General features: G+C 36.8%; 1 protein-coding gene and 1 pseudogene across 1 annotated transcript; both read left to right on the top strand.

Moving 5' to 3' along the window:
• Window positions 1–715: 715 nt before the first annotated feature.
• IDO1 (indoleamine 2,3-dioxygenase 1) lies at window positions 716–14,902 on the top strand. Its single transcript, XM_070598089.1, is given in 11 exon segments — window positions 716–943; window positions 4,423–4,518; window positions 4,632–4,751; window positions 8,065–8,183; window positions 9,113–9,127; window positions 10,669–10,768; window positions 11,326–11,443; window positions 12,459–12,510; window positions 12,956–12,979; window positions 12,981–13,102; window positions 14,158–14,902. Coding segments are annotated over 11 exon segments (1,221 nt in total). The 5' UTR covers window positions 716–844; the 3' UTR covers window positions 14,514–14,902.
• Window positions 14,903–17,915: 3,013 nt separating this feature from the next.
• Window positions 17,916–19,601, top strand: LOC103554302 (serine/threonine-protein kinase PLK4-like; annotated as a pseudogene).

The raw sequence follows: 19,601 nt of genomic DNA, 5'->3' as shown, positions 1-19,601 counted from the left end.
ACCCTGAAAACCTTTACCAAATGCAGTCTTAGTTTGAATTTTAAAAGGAACATATTCAAGATACTGTATCTTTTCTTTCAACTATTAACATATTACAAAGTCTCCAAAGGTGAAGGACTGTTACCTCACCAGTCTTAGCAGGCGGATATAGTAGAGATGCAGGATCATCTTACTAAAAATGACTTACGAGGAATATGAAGTAGAAAGAACTATATCATTGTGAACACAGATAAAAGACTGGGTAAGAAAAACGGGGAGGTGGAGAAGTGCTATCTTTCTAATTTGTTTATGTGCTCTCATTTTTTTCTACTTCAGAGTCAGTGTACCACAGGTTATATTCCAAGACTACTGAAACAGGACACTAATATGTCCATAGAATCCTGGAAGCTTAAAAGAAAGCTGATGACAGTGATAATTAAATAATAGTGTAGGACCTTAGCCTTGATCAAATTTATTATTTTAATTCACATATTTGAAAGTTCCCATGACATAAAAATGTTCCTTTCCAATCACCTATTTTTGTGGTTTTTATTTCAATCAAGTCCTTTCTCACTTTCTCTAGGGCACTGAACAAATAATGCTCCCAGTGATAAAGATTTGATATGGAATATAAGTTTTCAGTTTCATCATATGATGAACAGTGTGAAGTGATGCTTTTATAATTTTACTATTTACCAAATTACAAACAGAGAAAGAAAGAAACTGAAAGTATTCCAAAAGTGGAAGTCATTTCTTATCTGACTACGTGATATTTTGTGGTTACTGGCTATGGCAGCCTCTGAAATAAATAGGTGTTTTGAAACTGCTCAGACACTGAAGAGGACCAGAGGAGTGGGCTGCAAGAATGGCACATGATAAGGCATCTCCAGTGGAAAGTTCTTGGAAAATTGATGAAGAATACCACATAGATGAAGATGTGGGCTTTGCTCTGCCAAATCCACTGGTAAGAAAGAGCACTGAAATATGGGCAAAAATATTTTCTTATCATTACTTACCTGCACAAGTTAACTTCTATTGAGCAAATGTTGTGAGGTAATTTCTACTGAACAAAGGGTAAAGCAGTGCCTAAATTAGAGGCAGAGTTTTAATAAATGGGTCTCGCTTAACTTTCTTAAAATTTTCTGCCTAGAAATTTAGTCTTAGATGCAGTTCTTACTTATCTTACACAGATACAGAGAGTGATGAGATAAGGAAACTTTAGAAGTATTTTGGTTTAATACAATTGCATTTTCAGAGGGCATTTGGAAAAAAACAAAGTAATAAATGATCCATGAGTTAAAGGAACTCCATTTCTCAGCTGATTTACCTTAAATTGTACAAAGGATGTGTTCCTACTTTGATTTGGTTTTTTTGAGATGGCACATCAAGCAACTTAGTGTTGTCTTAACATTGTTTGTTGTTTACTAAGTATAAGATTCAAGAGAGAGTCTGAAGTACCTTTTCTTTTTTACAAGTTTTGCCTACAAAGTGTAAGGCATGTAGAGTAAATGTTTACCTTAAAACCTATATTCTCCTAAGTTGTCTTCCAAAGAATGCCATGAAAACCATCTTATCATTAATATTTTAATTATCAAACATTCATATAGCATTTTTTTAAGATTAGCCCTGAACTAACATCTGTTGCCAATCTTTTTTTTTTCTTTTTTCTCCCCAAAGCCCCCCAGTACACAGTTGTATATTATAGTTGTAGGCCCTTCTAGTTATGCTATGTGGGACACCACCTCAGCGTGGCTCGATGAGCAGTGCTGTGTCTGCGCCCAGGATCCGAACCAGCAAAACCCAGGACTGCCAAAGCAGAGTGCACAAGCTTAACCACTCTGCGATGGGGCCAGCCCCTATATAGCATTTTTAAAGCAATTTACACATACTAACTTATTCCATGTTCACAACTCCTCTAAAAGTTATGTATATTATTAACCTCATTTTCCTGATGAGAAAAGTAAGCTTTGCAGAATTTAAGTAATTATCCAAACTCACACAGCTATCAGTGGTAGAGATAGGATGTGAGCCTTACCAGTCTGGCTCCAGAGTCCATGATCTTAAAACCATTATGCTATGCTCCCCTTCTTAAGAGAAGAAGAGACCATAAGGCATTGATTTTTTTTTTCCACCCTTGGATTTAACAAGTTACATGAGATTAAAGGAGAGGATTTCTAGGAGCCAACTCATGTTGTGACAGTTCTGTACACCAGCGTATCTCTATTTGTGGCTCAAACAATTAGCGTCCACACTCTAGAGAGCACCTTTAAATGCAATAAATATACTTTTAGTCAGAGATTTCAATCACACTGTACTTAGAAATAACATCCTGTAAATACCTTGTGTAATACAGGTAAGTCTAAAGCAAATTCCTCCCAATCTAATTTTCCTCTTCAAATTATTAAGCTAATTTAAAAACATGAAGAATGTGTCTTAATTTTATTGCTAAAAGCATCTAGTTTACTTTATATTTGAAAATCAATAATATTCAGACTCGTTCCCCCTCCATACAAACACACAAAATTGCCAAGATTAAAGGGTTTCAAGCACGTACTTATCAATGATACAATAAAAAAATAATCTTTTTCAGAAACTACAAAACTTCATATCAAATTTATTCTTTTTTTTTCCTCCAAATAGTCTGTTCTCTTAAAAAATAAAACAATCGTGGTAATTATGGAGACTTCTAGAATAGATTCCATGGGTTAAAGCAAAACAAACTCTTCTTCAGCTACTTAAAAAATATCACTGCTATTTAAGATGCTTAGGAAGTTAGATTCAGCCTCCTGATACACACACACACACACACATACACACACAAATAGGAGTTACTTTTATTTCTCCACTGAAGATTCTGGAGATTATGAGCTCAAAAATGTCCATTTCATCTCTTTTAATCTATCAGCTTCCTATTCCAAAGGAAAATATTATGTCTTCTAATTCCATATAGATACAAAATGCATTGTCTAATCTAGCAGAAGTTGAATGGCCCACCGTGTTGTTCATTAATTTATACCATTTAGCCATCCTCTGAACCAGAAGTATATTATTGATTGAATTTTACATTTGTTGAAAGTTCTGTCAAATAGGACACAAGTCATCACATATAACAAAAAAACTTTGTTGTTTGGTGAAAATTGCAGCAACCAAATATTTGAGTGTGCTGCACAGTGAAACACACACCAAAAAATATATATGTATTACTGAAAACATTAGAGCACAGCATTTGTGTGGTTAGGGAGAAAAATTCAGAGCAAACGAGAAAGGTGACTATCTCGTGAACATACAGCCTATATCTTTCATAGCTATCAAGCTGCCCTAACAGATTAAGACTGGCCAATCATCTGCAGCCCATCAAAATCTTGGAATTTTATGTTACATTTGTCCTCTTGTTTTATAGCTTACTTATAATGTTAACTTTGTTTTGATGCTTAAAATACACATGTTGGTTTGAGTTAATCTCTCGATTTGACTCCATCCCCATAGTTCAGTATTGATGAGCCTAAGGGCATGTCTGGCAGCAGCCTAATGAAGGAGGCATGGGGACAGGGCATAGGGGGAGTTGTTCAGTGATCGGAATCTTACTTCTGGGTATTGCCTAGGTCTTTTGTTCATATGTTTTCCTTCAAGATGAGATTGTAAATATGATGAGATTCAGGGAGACAGTTTTATTTGGATTTCATGTGCATTTACTGGGCAAAAAATAAGCCTATGGTACAAAGCAGGTAATCACTGTGCATATATACAGCATCTCCTACATAACCAGTACTGTGCCAGGTTCTGTAAGAAATAAAGAATTAAAGGCAGGATAAAATCCTTACCATTGGGTAGTGAGAGGTAAAAAGCAGCATGGATTTTTGAGAGTCGGAAACATTTGTGTTTGAATCATAATAAACTATATATAAAAAGTCACATGAATTGTCTGAGTCTTGGTTTCCTTATTTATGACATGGAGATAACAATCAATTTTTTTGGTCATTATAATAATTAAATGAGAAATTATTGACTCAAGTGCCTAGTCTGCTACTGACATTTAATGTCTCATTTTTATTCTATTAAAAAAAAACGTAAAATTTACCCAAGAAGAAAAAGAAATAGCCGATAATAAGTCACTTAACAACGTGAAAAGGTATAATCCATGGAAGTCATAATTGGGCATATGGGTAGTAGTCAGGAAGATTTTAGTGGAACCTTTGAGGTGACGTTTGAGCAAGAGGCAGATGAGAGCGCTTGGGGAGAGAGGAAGAGGAGGTGCACAGAGAAGGTCTTGAGGCCTGAATGCGCAGATGACAGGGCATGGGCTGGTGTTACTTGGCAGGTAAGTGTGTGTCAGGGCAGCGTTGCACAGAACTGATTTAGAAGCAAAATCAACTACCAGTGGGAGGCAAAACTATTTTACAATAACTTGCACTGTAAATAAAAGTCCTACTTACTTTTTTCAAGGAGGAACTACCTCACCCTTATGATGACTGGATTTCCATTGCTAAAAATCTGCCAGCACTGATTGAGAAGGACCAGTTACGTGCAGAAGTTGAGAAGGTTGGAAAAAGAAGACATTTGTTTTCTATTATAGCTTCTTAACATTTTTAACTGGATTTTGAAGCTCTAATGTCACCCATAGAGATTGAATCAGTCTTTCCATTTATTCTCAGTTAAAGATGCTCAGCATTGATGACCTCCAAGGGCACAAGTCGCAGCGCCTGGCACATCTGGCCCTGGGGTATATCACCATGGCATATGTATGGAATAAAGGTGATGGAGATATCTGTAAGGTATGGAGATTTTCTAACATTTCTTGTGCTCCACGATAAGTTACATTCAACTTACATTAAATGTAAAAAAATTGAAAAGTATTATAACTGCATTTTGTGAAGCTTGGATAACAGGGGAAAAAAAGGAAAAGAAAACAATCATTCACTGACTTAGCATGTCAACTGGTACCATTATTGGATTTTTAGTCTTTTACTTATATAACAGAGTTGCTCCATCCTATGCATATACATAGACATCCTGCTTCTTTCACTTAAATTATATTGTAAACATTTGTTAGTTACTACACAATCATTCTAGTCATCATTGGAAATCACTTTCTAATTTTTCATTGAGTTCCCTAACTTTATTTATTCAATCCTCTATTGATAAATACCTTACTTATTTTTAATATTTTAACATTATAAATGACACTACAATCAATATATTTGAATGTGAACCACTTTTTTCTATGAATTTTGGGAGATATGAACATTTTATGGCTCTTCTTAGTTAATGCTAAAGTGCTATCTTACATCTGCCAACATAGAAAGATATATTAGTTTCACTCTACTCTTATCAACAGTAGGTAACTTTAGATTTAAAATAATATCATCTTGAATTTATCAGGCACCCCTAATCACATGAAACCAATACAGACTGTAATACTCAACCTTTAAACTACAAACAAAGAGATTCCAGAAGCACTTTCTGCCACTTAGTGAAAGTTTTTTTTTTTTTGACAAAAGTAATTATTTTATCTTGTTTTTGTTTGCATGCCCTGTTTAAAGATAAGACAACACATAAGGTCCACCTATGTGATGAGTCATCCCCTAATATAAAGAAGAGGAAGAAGTTGCTTTGCATAATCATGAGAGCAACTTATACTTCCTTATAATTGTCAAACTGTCATGTCTAGATTCTGTGATGATACAAAAAAGTTTAAGATTAGTTCTAGTCTTACAACCTACCTTAAAATTTAGCTAAGCACACAGTCTGTCTACACTTGCTAGAATCTGAGTTTAGCTAAATGCATGGGCATTGCATACAAAAAGAGCACCCATAATGAAGGGCAGCATATGATAGGTGCAGAAGAATGAGAGTCCAGAGGAACTAATTAGTAGTTGACATGATCATGAAATGCTTCAAGGAAGAAGTACAACTTTCATTACTTCTTGAGAGACTGGGAGAGCTTATCCAAGCAGAAGAGGAGAAGAAAAGAAAGAAAGAGAGGACTAACAAAAAATGTGGAGACCAGAATGTACATGACATAATCAAAAGATACTGAATTTACCAGACTGGAAATAAGAAGTAAAAAAGAAAACATGAAAATGTGTTTTTTAAATTGTATCCAGTTTTTGTATACCACGTCTTTCTGAAAAGGACCTTAGAAGATGGCAGTAGGGTGGTGAACATGATGTAATATACACAGAAATTGAAATATAAGGCTGTGCACCCAAAATTTATATACTTTTATCAACCAATGTTACCACAATAAAAAAAAAAGAAGATAGTAATAAAAAAAAAACTATGTAGGGCCAGTCCCAGTGGCCTAGTGGTTAAGTTCGCTGTGCTCTGCTTCGGCAGCCCAGGTTCGGTACCCAGGCATGGACCTACACCACTTGTCAGTGCCCATGCTGTGGTGGTGGCTCACATACAAAATAGAGGAAGATTGGCAACAGATGTTAGCTCAGGGCAAATCTTCCTCAGCAAAAAAAAATAGATATATAAAAAGATAAAAATATTTAAGTGAGGAAATTGTTGAAAAGAGAAAATAAATGGGTAAAAAATAAGATACATCAATATAAGGCACATTTTGTTTGAGAATGGACAAGAAATTAGCATCTGAGTTTCTTAGCATCTTCATGAAGGTCATTAATACATTAAGATGTGTTTGAACATTTCCTTTCTTTTTCCCGAGTCATTTCAAGTTAATTATTCAATTCAACTTCTTCCCTTTTTGCTTCCCTTTGATCTCTTCTCTAAATCAGAGAGGGGCAAGAGTTGTTTCCTTTTGAAACATGTGCAAATCATTTGCCAATCAAAATGCCTGAATTCCCAGAAGCACAAGCTCTGCAACGGGAAGCACACATCCAGGTGTTTAATACTTAGAGTCAATGATTCTATTGTAACACTGTGTTCTCTTGCCTAAACCATATCTACAAGTATTAAGCTAATCTGAAGCCACTTGGGTTGTGGACCCCCTGACTTTCAAAGAACTGTGGAGTGGGCCACATAGTCACACAGAAGTCCCACCACCCACCATGCCAGGTGGGCCACGCATCCCTGTCCTTTGCCTGGTTAGACAGACAAATTCGAACCATAGGTCGCTGATGACAAGGATATCCTTAATTATTACACGAGACCATCCAAATATAAAAACCAAATTATAGTCAGATGAAGTCAGGCAGATATAGAATAAAATGTCAGCTTTATGACTAGTAGAGCATTTGGAGAACATGGCTTGAGTATGTGGCAAAAATGGGCCTGCTGAGTGTGCCTACCCATCAGGATTGACCCTTGGAAGTAGGAGCCTTTTGCTATATGGCCAAACACAGAGCAAAATTCTATGAATAACAGGCTCAGGAAAAGAAGAGTTGAGGAGAAAAGAGGGCTGAGCTGTAGTTTCACTCCTAAACGCAACAATTAGGTGAGACTTTAATCCTCCTTCAGGAAGTGTGAGTGAAACAGCTGAGATAAACCAAAAGTTTCAGTCCAATTTATATATTCTGCATGGAACTATAAAGCAAGGGTAAAGGAGATTCCTCGTTCCGACACAGGTAAGCCTTCAAAGCCAAGCACCAATGTCACTCTTCCGTGAGGTTTTATAAAAAATCATCCAGGAGAGTTTCTGTCAGCTCTGTGCTCCAAGAGCAGCAATCTGTTTACACTGCTAGTATGTATCACATCCAAAAGTTATAATTACAAATTACTTTGAGCTTCTATGAGACAATTGCTTTTATCTTTGCATTGCTGGTGGATAATGAGTACCTTGCATAGAGGAGTTGCCTAACAAATATTCATGGGACGGATGGATGAATGAATGACTGGGAATAACTCACAGGCCATTAGACAATCAAGGATACAGCCTTTCTTCCTCCTGTCCTCTACCTCTTTTTGCTCTCTATAATCAGATTATGTCCACATCAACACAAATCCAAAATGTAAACATTTAACAATTACCGGAATTAAGTTATGAAACGGAGGAAGAGAAAATTATGTTTGTTTGGTTTCAGGATGCCATTCTATATAGAACAGCTAATGTTTGGCACTCAGGATGCAGTAGAAAAGGTAAAACACTTTAAGGGCTAATACTAAATACTGTGTTTTAATTAGGTCCTGCCAAGCAATATTGCTATTCCTTACTGCAGACTCTCTGAGAAGCTGGGACTGCCTCCTATTCTGGTTTATGCAGACTGCGTCTTGGCCAACTGGAAGAAAAAGGATCCCAGCGGGTAGGTACACTGATTATCATAGGAATGAAGGAGTGCATGCTGTGAGACTCATCAGGGTGTTAGCCACTGGGTTAATTTTTGGCAGCACATCTTCCTTCCCTGTTTTGGGGGTGTGTTTTCCTTGACTGGTGTATCTGTAACTACGAATGTATTCTACATATATGAAAGAGAAGTGTATAATTAACATATGATGAAATGCACCAATCTTAAGTGTTCAGTTTGATGAATTTGACTGTTATATACACATGTGTAATCCTAAACAAGATACGGAATATTTCTGTCGCCTCAGAAAATTCCTTTGTGGCTCTTTTCATTCCATTTCCTACCCCCAGATAAATAATTCTGATTTGCCATATCAAAAAATAGTTTTTTCTGTTATTGGATTTCATCTCATTGAAACCATAGAGTATGCACTCTTTTGTGTCTGTCTGCCCTTGATTAACATGTTTTTGAGATTCTACAAATTTAATTTGTAACTATCCAGTTGCATTTAAGAGTCAACACATCTTCAGCAGCACTAACCACTTAGTGATAAGATCTGCTACAATAAGGGGACAAGAGAACTGTGTGCCCCAGGGCTCTGGGCATTTATCTGCAGAGGAGTATCCTAGACACGAGGATACCACAAAAGGAAAGGATTTGATCTATAAAAGTTTCTTTTTAGTTACAACTAGTTTCAACTATTCATGTGTTTGGTCCTTGCGTATTTAATTTTTTATTTCACTTATAAAGTCCTAAGTTAAGGGTTTGTAATGCTTACTTAAGAAATATAAAAAACATACGCTTTTCTTTTTTTATCTGATTATGTCTTACCTTTGTTAGGTCAGTAGTAGTAAATCTAATAACAATAACTCAAAACCATTTGATTTTTAAATTGATTTTCTTTCTCTCTTCCAACTGGTCCATTGCTTCATGTCTGCTTTCATAAGGCCCATGACTTATGAGTAAGTATTTGATTCTCATTTTAGTCTAAGAATTGCTTGTTATCCAAAGTAAATGTAGGTTTATCATATTCTCCAAATGCATTTTTTAAAATACCAATTAAACTCAGGGAAAAAGTAATTAAAATAACTGTTTAAAGAGCAAATAATACCAGCACTTAATTGTATCTACGACTGTGATATGACTGTGTCTGCTTGATATTATAGCTATAGATACATGCAAAAATAGGACTTGCACATATACAAATGTAATTAATACATATAAATACAAAAGCACACACACTTGTGTATTTATGACAATGGCCTCAGCGGCCAGAAACATAAACCTGTTCTTTTTGACCCAATCCTTCCTATTTTTGATCTATGTGCCAAGCAGAAGCTAAGAGTTAAGGACACAAAGGTAAATATCATAGGTATAAGCCTGCCCTGGTGAAGCTGGACTAATGTGGAGGAAAGGAGACATATGGAAATTATGTAAATTGCTATATGATTAAGAGAAACTGGTAAGAAGATAAAGTACTGGGAGCTCTAATCAAACAAAGAGATGAAGGAGGAACCCCTGCAGCACGTTGTTTAAGCTGAGCCCTGAAGAGTGAGTAGGAGTTAACTAGAAGGAGGGGAAGATGGGAGTGTTCATAATGGAGGAAACAGCAAGAGTGAGTGCCTTGAAGTGACAAAAATCTTGGAGTATTATCAGAAGTGAAGGAAGGCTAGTGTTGCTACTGCACGAAGAATGATGAAAGTACATGGGAAAGGGATAAAGAAATAAATTTTGAAAGAAGATTATGTAGGACTTCTGGCTATGACATGGGATTTAAACAGTGTCTTTAAAAAAATGGAAAGCTACGGAAGGTTTTTAAATGGGAGGATGATATCATCAGTCCCATTTTACAGATGAGAACACTGAAGCAAAAACAGATGACATATCTTGCTCAAGGTCACACAGCAAGCAAGCTGCAGAAATGGTCTGCCTTCAGAAACCATAAATTTAACCAGCACAAAACTCATAGCTACACAGATACTGAAGCCATGTTTGCACCAATGCAAAACTTCAATAAGAAAGAAAATAGGATCTAATCAGTTATTTGAATTCCCCAGTCAATCCCTTTGCATGGCAGAGAAACTGAATCAGGTTCCCAGATAAAAATGCGGACATGAATATATTTACTTAAGCAAAAAGACCACTTCTGAAAATTATACCTTAAAGCAAATATCTCTATCAACATTGAGCATATATATGTGTATATATATATATATATATATATATATATACACACATATATATGTATATAGGTTCTAGAATGGAATTTCAAGTCCCAGCTTAATCTACTATTAAAATCTACTATGAATCATATGATCTTAGACAAAGGACCTGACATTGATATCCCCAGCTGTGAAATGGAGATAGTAAAACCTGCCATAATGATCTCACAAGATTATTTTGAAAATAAAATAGAATAAATGAAAAATACTTGAAAACTATAAAGTCGTCAATAAATATACCAAGATTTTTGCTAAATTCTTGACTTCTTTGATTTCTTTAGGAACATGGACATTCTGTTCTCATTTCCTGGTGGGGACTGCGGTAAAGGATTCTTCCTGATTTCTTTACTGGTGGAACTAGCAGCTGCTTCTGCAATCAAAGTATGTCCATCTCCACTGGAAACTTTGTATCTTGATTCACACAAGCAGAGCAATCACTTAGTAACTGAGCTCTATGACTCGAGAAGTAACTTTATCCTAACTAAATACAGCATTTGACTATTTAATTGGAGGTAAAGGATCATCTGATAGACATAAATATTTTATTTATTTTTGTGTATCACCTAAAATATAAAATGTAGGAGCCAGAATATTAAATAAATAAATCAATCAAACTAGAAACCCCAATAAGAGAGAAATATTTTGAATGCAATTTGGCATTGTAACTATATCACATAGTGACATAAATTCAGTGGTTTTGACTATTAGAAATAGAAATATATAAAACTATATAAACATTTCTAAATGATAAATGAATAAAGACAAATCCAGGCCTAATTGAAAATAAGGAAATTAGTCAAACAATTGGAGGGTACTCAGCCCAAGAAAGAAACGGAAATCTCAAATTTAATTTAGGGATTAAGATTTAGGAGAATTTTATTTTATGTCAATGTTTAGTGCTAGGAAATCTTAAGTGTTCGCCTTCTCTTTTTTTAAAGGAAATTCCGATTATATTCAAAGCAGTACAACATCAGGACCAGGACACTTTGCAAAAGGCACTGATTGATATAACTTCTTGTCTACGCAACGCCCTTGAAGTGTTTCACCAAATTCATGGCAAGTATTGTATGCCATACAACATTCTGGGCCAGCAGTCAAAAGTTTCTGATTATCTGAGATGTAAGAGTTGTTGAAAAAAAATGGAAGCAAAAACAACCCTCACTTAGTAGTGTGTTTTCACTTTGTCTACTTTATCTCACTAAATCATTATACCTTCCATGTGGTAGGTTTTATTATGTCCATTTTATAGATAAGGGAATCTAAATTCAGAGAGATAAGATAAATGGCCTAAGTACATAGGTAGTAACTAATGAAGCCAGAATTCCAAGGTAGGTCTATTTAACTCTAAGGAACATCCGTGCCTCCCATTAAACACGATAGAGAAACTTGCCAAAGGTACAGGCTGTTTTAAGTTCTGAAAAACTTAGCTTCTGTTTGATAGGAGCTCTCTATGAATTATGCTTTTTAGAAGTTAACTAAGATACAACAGAGAAAAGCCATTGAGCTCAAAGGTTGTTGCAAAACTAATAGCTAAAATACAAGAATAACCAAAAAAGTACATAAACAGGATTTGCAAAAGGAAATATGCCCTAGCGGGCTGTACATCACTGGGCTTTGAGTTGCTTGGCAAGAAGATTGACCTTCAAATCAAAGACATTAGCAAACTTTGGAGAAGGAAACCCAGGGATGTGGTCCATGGGGCTCCTGGTGTTTTTATTCCTGTTTTTCTTTTGTTTAGGTTTGTTTCTTTATGTGAGTAGTTTATCTGTTATATCACTAAGCACATGAAGTAGCCTTAAAGAAATGTTGACAGTTTAATTGGTCTCGTGAGGATGCTTGGTTGGTGGGCCCATGCTGTTTGACACAAGCTGTGTGTTAGCCCTGTGGTAGATCCCATTCAGCCATTCACTGGACACAGGAGATGAGCAGGGCTCGCCTGGGAGAGAGCACAGACTGACCTCATGCCTTTGCTGCAGTCTATGCTGAAATCCACTATCAGTGGTTTACAATATCTTGATTTTCACCAATATCTCTGATGCTGCTTAATTAAACACATCCCATCTTTTTACAGACTACGTGGACCCAAAAGAATTTTTTGGTATTCTTCGCATATACTTGTCTGGGTATGTAGACTTAAGCTTGAATTTGTTTTCTCTTAAACAATTAACCCAAAGGACACATCAAATTCCCACTCATGGTCCCCACTCTCCATTGGGTTTAGGAAATAATTTACACCCTAAAATACATGTTGTAGAGAAAGAATAGACTCTGTTATTACTTGGCCAGGCGTGCTCTGGATTATGGAGAGAAAAGCTAGTCATTTAAAGAGAGTGGACTGAGCTTTGCTAGAGCAAAGGTAAATTCCTTTCACAGAATACATATGCCAAATTTGCTCAAAATCATTTTATTTATTATTCTCATGCATGAGCATGAGTGGAAGGGGAAGTCTGGAAGAAGAAAAATGAAATCTATCTCACATCACCTTCAATTCATCCTCCATTACAAGATTTAAATGTGAAAATTTGCCAATTAATTCAAATAAAAGTTATTCTTTCCTTCCTGGCCTAGCTGGAAAGGCAACCCCCAGCTGTCAAGGTCTGCTCTATGAAGGCGTCTGGGACACCCCAAAGAAGTTCGCTGGGGGCAGTGCAGCCCAAAGCAGCATCTTTCAGTGCTTCGATGTTCTGCTGGGGGTCAAGCAGAGTGCTGGTGAAAGTGAGTAGAAAATGGCAACTAATAATCATATCTTATGTTAACAAAATAGTATTTTAGTATCTAAAAATTACCTCCCCATCAGCATCTCATCTGAGCTTACCAATGCTTTTAGGAGAATCAATACAATAGAGACTTTATTGCCATCGTCTCATTTTACAGATGAAGAAGAAAAAACTTGCAGAGGATTAGTGACTGGCTCCCTGTTAACCTTCTAGAAAGCAGTGAAGCCAGAACTCAAACCCAAGTTCATCACCCTTTTGATCTTAACATTTGAACATGTATATGAGGTCTGATTGGCTGTGGTGAAGCTAATCTCACATGTTCTGAAAATGTATGATCAGATTCAGAAAGAGAATGTCACCTGCAAATGAGACTGACTATGAGTTGAAGCTGAGGAGGTGGAGACCTCAGCGACAAAGAGAGGCTTGGCACTGCCCTTGCTCCTCCATCCTGCTTCCCCAGCAGCCCAGGGGCAATGTCTGCACCAACATTTAAAGATGAGCCACATTCACTATATTCCTTCTAGGGGCTTAGATGGCACAGAGGAAGAAGCTCCAGGAAGAACTTCTTTCTGTCTTTCTCTGTTTTCCTAAACTTGTATTTAATAGTCAAAGGGAAAAGCATTGGGCTGGGTGGAAATAGGCTTTTTTCTTAGTTCATTGAATTATTTACAAATGATTCCTTAAACTCTCTTGGACTCAGTGTTGTAACCTGTCAAGTATAGATTATATATATATCCTGTCTATATCACTGGCTTTTTAGAAGGATCAAATACAGTAGGAAAGTGAGAAAGGAAGTACGAACAAAAATATTTATTATAAAAGAAAGAGTTTAGCTTGTGTGGTTATCAGAATTAAGGATATTTTACAGCAATTATCCATTACTAGTAGCAAGACTAATAGCCTTCTAATAGGATGGTGGTAAACTCCTTCCTGCTTCATGCTACAATGTTGGCCTGTGATCCCCCACCAGCTCTGACCTCACTCTGCCCTTCTCCCCTGGATTGGGGAATGCTTTGGCCTCCCTGCTAACTCATCCTTCTCTTGTACCTTCAGAATCTGCTGCTGAATTCCTCCAGGAAATGAGAACATATATGCCACCAGCTCACCAAAACTTTCTTCGCTCATTAGAGTCAGGCCCCTCAGTCCGTGAGTTTGTCCTTTCAGAAGGTAATGATAGCCTGCAGGCAGCTTATAATGACTGTGTGAAAGCTATGGTCTCCCTGAGAAGCTACCATTTGCAAATAGTTACTAAGTACATTGTGATTCCTGCACACCAGCAGTCCATGAAAAACCAAACACCTGAAGAGCTATCAGAAAAGGAAAATAAAGGAACTGGAGGCACTGATGTCATGCAATTCCTAAAGTCTGTAAGAAGAACAACTGAGATCGCCTTATTGAAGGAAGAATAATGAAACCTAGGTATGGGTACATTTTGTCAAGACAAAGATGTCTGTGTATATTAATGTGACTGCTCATTATATCAGGCCCATGAATTATTAATATGCAGCTTCTTAACAGTACATTATAAAAGATTTCAAAATAATTTTTTCTGATATATGTGCATTGCTTGTATGAAAACAATAAAAAGCAATTATATTAGAAGTGTTATAGTCTATATTCTATAGAATGTAATGATGAAAGTCAATAAAAATTGATATAATAAAATGTTTAAAAATTTCTTTATTCATAATTATTACATATTGCTCCAGATGAGACCCACTTCACACTGCTACCCTTCAAACCTGGCTAATAGATTCCTGTACTTTCCCTATAGTAAAATCACACTTTTTCACAATTATTTGTTTACTTGTCTGTATTTTTGTTACATAATAAGCTTCGTGATGCCAGGGACACTCTGTATTGTTTACCAGACCCATGCATCCCCAGTTCTTGATAGATACTTAGCAAGTATCTGTTGAATTATATAAAAGATTAGTGAACTTATGAATAAATTAATCTGGGCCAGCAAGAAGAGGTCACCTTTGAAATACAGGTTCTCCTGGGAAGTCAGTGTTATCAGGCACTCACACTCTGGCATGAATTTATTTGATAATGGAATCTAAGAAAGTTAGGGCTGGAGAAGAACTTAAAAGTCATATGAGCCAAACTCATTTTAAAGATGACAAAGTTGAGGCTCAGAAGAGTGAAGTAACTTACTTAAGGTCACACAGTTAGTTATAAATGAGAGGAGAACTTAAGTTTTTTGATAATTCTCATCTTCTTCTCTAGACTTGGGGTAGACTAGGTTAGAGAAGGGGGAAGGGAAGGAAATGAGATGATTTAGCAGGACCTCATGAGGTAATAGATGGTCAGCCAGAAATTGGGTAAGCTCTTAAAGATGAGAAGAGAAAAAGGGAACAGTGGTTGCATGGGTTCAAGATTAGCAAGCAGTTCCAATTTATGAAAAGCCCAGTTCTGAGGAGATGGGTTGAGTACACCCAAGTAGATTTGAGGAGGGAAATGGAGTCACATATTTCTAAAATTAAACGTCTGAAAACTATTTTAACATTGTTTCTCTAATATAACCCAATAAAATCAAGTAAAAACTTCCTTCTCACAACAAAATCTCACTTGATTCCCCAGAAAGTACACCAAAAGTCCCATGGACACATTTTCTTCTTTATTCTCCTGTCACTGTTTCTGCAGTGAGCATATATAAATTTACAGTGAAAAAAGTATGCATGCATATATATGTGTGTGTGTGCACAAGCTTGTAATTTTTAGAGATAACTGGAAAGATCATCATGTCTTTGAGTTTGACTCGGGTGAGAAACCATTAAACGGAGAGTCAGGAGACCAAGTCACGGATTCCATTTTGGCCATCTATCAGCTTTGTGACCTTAGGCAAGTCACTCTGAATTTCTGTAAAATGAGCGTAATAATACTTGCCCTACCTCATTGACCAGGTTCCTGTGAGGACTGAATAAAATACTATAGTGCTAAAGTGTTAGGAAACTATAAAGTACTACTAGGATGGAGGTAAATTGCTGAGGATCATTTATTCGCTCCAAGTTAAGGTTTTTTCTGCGCTATCTGCCACCCTGATCATTCTGGCTCCACAGCTGCACGTGACAGGGCTGCACTTCTGCACTTCAGGAGTTTCTCCCCCAGGGTTGGTTTTACCTAATTAGTATTGAATCACCTTGAGATGCAGAGCATCTTTGGTCCCCTCAGCAAGATCCTTCACCCACACTTTCCCCTTTAGAACAGCACATCCATCTGACCTGCAGGAGGAGAAGTAGGTAGAGGGAGGGAGAAGCAAGGGGCTTTGTCACTGACACTGGGCTGTTGCTGTGCAGGTGATAGACAGAAACCCAGCTTCAAGTTCTCCACAGAGAGTGTGGACACTTGCTCTTCAGAGTCTATTCTCTCATTTCTATCCAAATAATAGAGACCCAGATTCCTGATTTTCCTCTAAGTCACTCCTCTCCAGACTGGGAGAGGTACAACAGAATCCTGGATATGTTTCTAAAGAAGTCCTGCTACTCTGGCATTCCCTCATCACAGTGAGTGTTCCTCTGGGGGGAGCAGTCACCAGAGAGTGAAGGTGTTTTCCTACCATAAGAGAAGGTTTTACTTAGATGTAATGAATTCTTAGTAACATAGATCCTATTTGAATAGAATTAACGATAATTCCATCCCAGTCTATGTCCTAGTAAAATCAGGAGTTTGTAGTGGTATATTCCTCCACATGCTGTTTTCCGTAAGTAAGGAGAATTTAGCTTAAAATATGTATCTTTTTCATATTAAGGATTCAGAAAGTTAAATATTCTTATTCTTTATCCCCTTGCTTCTTTAATGAACTTTTGCCCAATAAATGATTGAGGTTCCTTATGTATAATTTATGTCTTATTTTTCTCACTCTAATATGTTAAATATAATGTTACATGGTACAGAGAAAATTTTGCTCAGTTCACACCACTCCGAACCCCTCATACCCTGTATAAGAGCTAGTGTCAAGAGTTATACATTTATTATCAGTTCGTCATCAGCCAAAGATAGATATTTTCTCATTTCCACAGAATTGTTTTATGTGACAATAAACAATTGAAGAGTCAAAAGTTCAGACAAGCTAAAAACTTGGCATATAAACATGCACTTGATGATATCTAAGTTTCTTGCCAACTCTGAGACACAATGGTCCACACAATGCAAGCCTTCCTCTCCAGAACTCTAGAATATAGTGCACACTTATTTAGAGTTTGTCCCCGATAGAGCAACTTTTAAATCTGTAAATTAGTACTGATAGTTACTATTTCCTTAATTCTTCCAAATACCTCTTACTATTCTAAAAGTGTCACATGTATCAATTCACTTAATCATTTCAACGAACCTATGAGATGAGTACTAGCTACTTTGAAGGAAATGGAGACCCAATGGAGTTCGGTTGCTTTCAAAAGCCACACAGTTAGAAGAATATGGCAAAATAAAAAGTTGAACTCAGGCAATCTGACTCCAGAATATGTCAAACCACTACACAGTACAACTTCCCAGTAAGGAACAACTTTTCTCACAAGAAAACTCTGCTCCTTTTGCCTTTTGCAATCAAAGTACTGCACACGAGATTGCATGGGCTCCCCCAAAAATTCCCAATTCATGCAGGACTTTTCACTGTGTTGTCATAACGAGAGTAGTGGAGGCAGGGTGGTAAGAAGACCTACTGTTGTTCCCATTACTGCTATGTGTGGCAACCAGCTGAAGCTTTTCAAAATGGGAACTTGGGGGCATGGCCCTGACCTGGAAGATGCCTTGGAGACCTTTTGGTGGCTGTGGTCTTCCCATAGCAGGTGCAGTCATGGGAATTGAGCTTAATGGGAGCAGAGTCAGTACCTGGAAATACGGTGACCTGTGTGGGAGAGAAGATGGGAAATTTGAAAGCTGGAAATCTGTTTTGTAAAGGATCATCTGCTGGTGTCTACAGAACTGAGTCCATTCACACTTATTTGGAAGTTGCAGTCAAAATAATGTATAAGAAAATTGGAATGGTACAGAGAATCCTACATGAGGTGAAAATACACTACCAATAGGAATATACTTCTACTTTAGAGCTTTTTACTATTTTGAAGATTTCAATTATGTGTACCTAGTATTAGAAATGTACCATAAAAGAAAAAGGACACGATATTAAAGAACAGAATGAAAGCCTTCTCAAAAAAAAAGCTTAAGACTTCATGCACCAGATCATCACAAAAATGTTGTCTCTTCATTTTCATGATATATTACACCAGGAACTCACTTCTTGCTTATGTATAACGTGAACATCAAGAATGCCAATTTGAGACTAGCAACTCAATTGAAAATGCCATATAAAAAGCAGTCTATGTTATGTGGAACTCGTAATCACATTTTCCCCAGAAATTACAACTCAAAGTGCACAAAGACTTAGATAATGCTTGGGCTGTATGCTTTATACATTACTTATTGGGAGACCACCTTTTGACACTGGCACAGCCAAAATCACAGTAAATAAAGCAACATTGGCAGATTACAAAATGCTAAATTTTCAGAAAAAAGTAAAACCTGAGGTGTGGAGCCACTATTGGATTATCAGAAATGTACATTGTGAACGATTACACCTCCTTTAACTGTTCACAGGTCAAAATCAATCAACTGAAAAACAAAAGGGTGGTGGTGAACGTATTTCATTCAGAGGAGGCACGTGCAAAGTTTCTAAATGAGTTGTTCATATAATCTAGTGATGGGAATGTGATTATTATTTATCATCCAAATGATGGAAAAGCTTTTCTCTTGTTGATAGAATGTGCTCACCCACTGGCAACATCAGTAGGTACAGACTTGACAATGTACAAAATAAGTATTGGAGGAAATAGGAATATGCTTCCAGATTTGTTCAGCTTTTAAACGCTAAGTCTCTAAAAATCTTTTATTTTACAAAGTACTGTAAATGCATTTTGATGAAAAATTACCCTGGTGTTTATTTTATTTTATTTTTTTTGAGGACGATTAGCCCTGAGCTAACATCTGCTGCCAATCCTCCTCTTCCTTGCTGAGGAAGACTGGCCCTGAGCTAACATCCATGCCCATCTTCCTCTACTTTACATGTGGGATGCCTTCCACAGCATGGCTTGCCAAGCGGTGCCATGTCCACACCCAGGATCCAAATCGGTGAATCCCGGGCCACTGAAGCGGAATGCACGCACCTAACCACTGTGCCACTGGGCCGGCCCCCTGGTGTCAATTTTGAGGTTCGGTTTTATGAGGGGGTAAAAATAATCAAAAGAGAAGATTTATGTCGGATAGTTGAAAAAACTAAAGAATCTTACATCTTGATAAGAGAAAGTAAAGTTAATAGCTTGAAAGAAAACATAAAAATATATATGGTCCATGATAACAAGAGTCATTGCATTTGTTCATCACTGGAATCCATAATTTAAGGAGAGGAAAATAAAACTTTTGTCCACACAAAAACCAGCACAGGGATGATTATTCATAATTGCCAAAACTTGGAAGCAACCAAGGCGCCCTTCAATACGTGA

The sequence above is a fragment of the Equus przewalskii genome, chromosome 28, assembly GCF_037783145.1.
Source record: "Equus przewalskii isolate Varuska chromosome 28, EquPr2, whole genome shotgun sequence".
Taxonomy (NCBI): Eukaryota; Metazoa; Chordata; class Mammalia; order Perissodactyla; family Equidae; genus Equus; species Equus przewalskii.
Note: the sequence above shows the minus strand (reverse complement) of the source record. Positions and strands in the feature narration are given on the sequence as shown.